This window comes from Alnus glutinosa, chromosome 6 (genome assembly GCF_958979055.1).
Source record: "Alnus glutinosa chromosome 6, dhAlnGlut1.1, whole genome shotgun sequence".
Taxonomy (NCBI): domain Eukaryota; kingdom Viridiplantae; phylum Streptophyta; class Magnoliopsida; order Fagales; family Betulaceae; genus Alnus; species Alnus glutinosa.
In genome coordinates this window covers 23,758,768-23,763,982 of record NC_084891.1, presented here as the reverse complement: position 1 = coordinate 23,763,982, position 5,215 = coordinate 23,758,768, and the positions used below count along the sequence as shown (strand labels likewise).

General features: G+C 36.4%; 1 protein-coding gene across 1 annotated transcript; it reads left to right on the top strand.

The window, feature by feature from the left end:
- The first annotated feature begins 878 nt into the window (after positions 1 to 878).
- Positions 879 to 3,010, top strand: LOC133870908 (14-3-3-like protein). Its single transcript, XM_062308181.1, has 4 exons — positions 879 to 1,582; positions 2,100 to 2,222; positions 2,469 to 2,585; positions 2,691 to 3,010. The coding sequence occupies exons 1-4, from the start codon at positions 1,097 to 1,099 to the stop codon at positions 2,748 to 2,750; spliced, it is 786 nt and encodes a 261-aa protein (XP_062164165.1). The 5' UTR covers positions 879 to 1,096; the 3' UTR covers positions 2,751 to 3,010.
- The last annotated feature ends 2,205 nt before the right edge of the window (positions 3,011 to 5,215 follow it).

Sequence of the window (5,215 nt, the reverse complement as noted above, 5' to 3'; positions counted from 1 at the left end):
TTTTTAATTTTATTTTTTCGAGATTTAAAAAAAGAAAAGAATTTCGAGGCCCGGTTAAAAGTGGTTTACTGGTTTCCCATGAGTCCATGACCAAATAAAATTCAAAATAGATAAATATAAAAGCTCATGCTTATTAAACAAATCAGAATTAGAGGTAAAATTAACTTAATAGATAGATTGAAGAAAGAATAAAAAAGAAATAGAAAGAAAATGGTTTACGTAAAATAAAAAATGTTCAAAGAGGTTTTTGTATTGATATTTTAAAATATTTATAGGCTGATAAATATGGGTTTTTTTTTTTAAAAAAAAATTAACACCATGTTTTAAATCACAGAAGCAACATTACTAATTTCTTAATAATTCATATCAATGGATCTTATAAATCTTTGTCAATATAATAATGAAAAAAAAGTACACATATTTCTCTTAAATTAACACTCAAGCTGTATTGTCTTCTAGACTAAAGATTGCATCAATATCTTTTAAATTATCAAAAATTTGTAATGTTTCAAAAATACACTTAATAAATAAAAATAAAAATAAAGAAGTTTATAAAACGAAAAGTGGTTAAAGACACTGCTTTTGTTTTTCAATTTTTTAGGGATATTTATTTCTTATTACAAAAAATTTATGGATAATTTTATCTTTTTGCAAGATAAAAAAGATATATTTCAATTTTTATTTTTATTTTTTATATAATTTAAGAAGATGATTCAATCTCTAGCTGGGAACAACATTGCACGCTGAGTGTTAATTTAAAGGGTAGGGTGTAAATTTTCCTATAATAATATATATTCTTAAAACAGCATCATATATGGATTTGATTTATTCAAAGATGCTGCCAAATAACAAAAACAAAACGAAACCACACTGACGCCCCCTCTTCCCTCAATCAACCGCCCCTTCCCGGTCCTGTAGATCCAACGGCCCACATCCATCCCCTCCCAACGCAATTATCGCTCCCACTACCCCAAAGAAAACCCACCCGTCCCCTCCTTCAATTTAGCATAAAAACTCTCGCAACCCAGATCTAACCATCTAATTCCTCATCTCTCACTCTCTTTTATTCTCTTTGTTTCTGTGATTGAGCCAAGAAATGGCCGTGACACCGTCAGCTCGCGAGGAGAACGTGTACATGGCGAAGCTGGCCGAGCAGGCCGAGCGCTACGAGGAGATGGTGGAGTTCATGGAGAAGGTGACAGCCGCGGTGGAGAGCGAGGAGCTGAGCGTGGAGGAGCGGAACCTGCTCTCGGTGGCCTACAAGAACGTGATCGGAGCGCGCAGAGCCTCCTGGCGCATCATCTCCTCAATCGAGCAGAAGGAGGAGAGCCGCGGCAACGAGGACCACGTGGCCACGATCCGCGACTATCGGTCGAAGATCGAGTCGGAGCTCTCCAACATATGCGACGGCATCCTCAAGCTCCTAGACACGCGCCTCATCCCCTCAGCCTCCTCCGGTGATTCAAAGGTCTTCTACCTCAAGATGAAGGGCGATTACCACAGGTACCTCGCCGAGTTCAAGACCGGAGCCGACCGCAAGGAAGCCGCCGAGAGCACCCTCACTGCCTACAAAGCCGCTCAGGTCACTCTTTTTCCTCTTTCTTGCTTTTTTGTTAGGCTTTTCCGTTTCTCTCTTTCATCTTCCTATGTATTGTGCATCTCATACATAGTTCGGGATCTTGAAATGCAGATCTGGTATCTTTGTCAGTGTTTCGATCGACTTTGGCTCTGATTTTGAATATTTGACTAACTTTATGATAAATTTAGATATTTCTGTTTTTAGGAGTTTATTTTTTATGTCTATTTTTTTTTTTTTTTTTTTTTTTTTTTCTCTTTTTCAAATGAATGTCTTATCGTGGATTATGCGAATGCGTTTCCTTTATTTAGGTTGTTATGGAAAATTTTACTTGTTATTTTAAATTAATTTGGTAACAATTTTGTTTCGTTCACAGAATTTTGCGAATTGTTTTCCTTTTAGGTTTTATAGATAATATCTTTGTAATTTGGTTATGTTCTTGATTTTGTGTTCCATGATGATTACAATTTTTATCGCATTCCTACTGATTTTCTGTGTTATGTATCTCGTTTTGTGCCTGCAGGATATCGCAAACACTGAGCTGGCTCCTACCCATCCTATCCGGCTTGGACTTGCTCTGAACTTCTCTGTGTTTCACTATGAGATTCTGAATTCCCCTGATCGTGCTTGCAACCTTGCTAAACAGGTTGGGAACCTAAACTGTTTGTTTATGTGTGACTGTGAGTCTGTGAGTTAGAAAATGTGAAATTCTATTGTTGATTAAAACAAAATTCTCTGATCTAACGGTTTGTTTAGTTTCCGAGGGAATCAAATCGACGAAAATATCTCTTTTGCTGAATCTTATGATTTGTGTTGTTCTAACCAATATATCTGTTTGAATGCTCTATCAATCGATGTGTTACCTATCACTTCTTTTTCCTGTGCCAATCAGGCTTTTGATGAAGCAATTGCTGAGTTGGATACCCTGGGCGAGGAGTCATACAAGGATAGCACTTTGATCATGCAACTTCTCCGTGATAACCTTACTCTTTGGAGCTCCGACATGCAGGTTTTGAACTTGATCCTTTTCGGTTATACCTTTTCTTTTCCACTGCCTCAGTTTTGTGTTTATCTACTAATGTTTTGATTCTGATTTATTTCTGGCTTTGATTAGGATGATGGTGCGGATGAGATCAAAGAAGCAGCACCCAAGCGTGATGATGAACAACACTAAGCGCATTGGACTATGGATTAGAGTTGAACCTCTCCTCTATGTGTTTTTGAAGGGAGAAGGTGCTTGTTACTAATTCCACTGTTATTCTGAGTTTTTAGGAATTCTTGTTTATTGTTACCAAATGATGGCCATTCTGAGTCCTTTTAGCTTGTCCATCAAATTGCATGTGTTTCTGGATGCACCTTATTTTCTTGAAGATATTGAAGCTTTTTCTGTATTGGGCATTTAAAAAGATATATTTTCTGTCGTTAGCTTCCTAATGTTTTTGGTTTTCCACTTGAGGGAGTTGATTGATGCATCAAAATGGGTACTTCTTGCTTTAGTCTGATCAGAAGGTTGCAGTGAAATGTTTGATGATTACTTCCGGTCTACCCCCATGAGCCATAGTTAATTGGTTGGCTCATTGTTGGTTGTGCTTGCAATTTAGTCCATTACTAATTGTCCTTGATGGTTTTCCCCACACTAGTACTGTCCACCACTCTCCTTGGGTCCTGTGGGAGACTTTTTAAATTTCCGTTGCATTGGTGCCTCTTGCTTTGGATATTAGATTTTGTTTATCACTTACAAGTCGTCAAAAAATTCTTCTAGGCTTGGATAATTGCTTTGTTTTGACCCAAATATATTGTTTGAATCTTGATTGGCATCCAATGCACTTTAGATTAGTGTCGGACGCTGAAGCTTGTGAGCCATTACTCTGCCTGTAAAGAAGAGGCATAACCATCCGTCACTCGTGGTTTGGTGATATTTTAAAATCACTTTTTCTAAAAAGATGCACGCAGTCAGAACATGGTTGTATGACTTTCTTAGTGTCGACAGTTGGCATCTGGTCCCTCACAGTTTGACATGTGACCTGGTAATTGTCATTAACTGATTGATGCAGCTCATAATTGTTGGATACCTTTTGAACGTCAAATAGTCTGTTGCATTCAATGCATTCGGCCTAAGGATGGAGAGGGAAGAGAAAGGGTGAGAAGTCTGGTGTATGTTTTGTAAGAGGAGAAAATGAAAGAACTCAGGAGGTAAGTAACCGGTAGGGTTGTTAATGGCTTTAAAATGTATTTTTTGTGTTTTAATTTAAGAAAGTTTTTGATGTAATATAAAATTGAGAAGTGCTTTTGTGGTGACAACCACTTTTGACCAAGTCATAAGTGTGCGCGGGGCCACCCATATCCGGTCAGGGTGACTGCACGGTCACCCCTCCTCTGTTGGGCTAGTTGTGCGGCCATCTCTCATTTTTTTAATCTGTTTATAAATAATAAGTCAGGCCTTATAACAGAAAAATTAAACACTTGCTTTCACAAAATATTCCTATAAGAAAATAAGGAAAGTTTTCTAATGGGCGTTTTCTGCTTCGAAAAGTGTTTTGTTTTAAAAAGTGATTTGTTTGTTAAAATGTTTTGAGAGATTGAAAACTTTTGAAACCGATACCAAACATTGCAATATTATCATTATGTGAGCATCTGAATGGTTTAAAGTGGAGAAACAAATAAAACTTGAAAAAATAATAATAATAATAATAATAAAAAATAACCATGTTAGTTTTACCTCCTCTCCCTTTCTAATTTTTCCTTTTGTCGCCTCATTTTCTCTCTCAAGGGTATGCTTGTGATGTAAAGTTGTAAGTGGGTTTTACAGATTTGTGGATGCTTTTCAGTTTTCATGCCAGATCTGTGACTTCTTTTTCAACCCTAGAGCATGCAATTAATTGTACAATCTCATAATTATTAATAGTTTAAGTTATTCAAGAAGTCATTGAGATTTGGGTTTATATCAAATTGATCCCTATAGCATAAAAATTATCTTAAAACTTTTCTGGCCAATTTTGTTCATTTTGTGACGGTTTAAAAAATTATCGTTCTACCATAAACTAAAATATTTTTTTTAAAAAAAATCACATCAAGAAAAAAAAAAAATTTGAAAATGAGAGATTAGGGGGTTGTTTACACAACCCCTACTACTAGGGTGGAGGTTGAGTCCACCTCTTTTAACGGGTGGGTCGTGTGGCATGAGCCACCCCATCTGATTAGGGGTGGTCATTACCTCCACCCTAGAGGAAAGGAGGTGGCTCATGACCACCCACTATTCTTAGGGGGTGAGGTGAGGGGGTGGTTCACATATCTCTCCTTTTTTTTTCTTCAAGTTTATGTTATGATATTTATATAATTTTTATTCAGGGATAAAAATGTGATTTTATAAGGGTTTCGGCAAAAAAATGAATAGAAACTCATATAGAAGTGGACGGAATGATTGACTTGATAACAAAAGCTTACTGCAAAGAGTTTTAAGATATTTTTTGTACTACATCTACAATGATCGATCTGATATAAGTCTAAATCTCATGAGCTTATTATGTAATTTTGCTTATTAATAACGTAATCATGCCTTATAAATTTTGGAGAAGTGTCATGGGCCTAACTCACCTCCCATTAAAAAATCTCCAATTTCTTCCCATTTTAAACATGTTA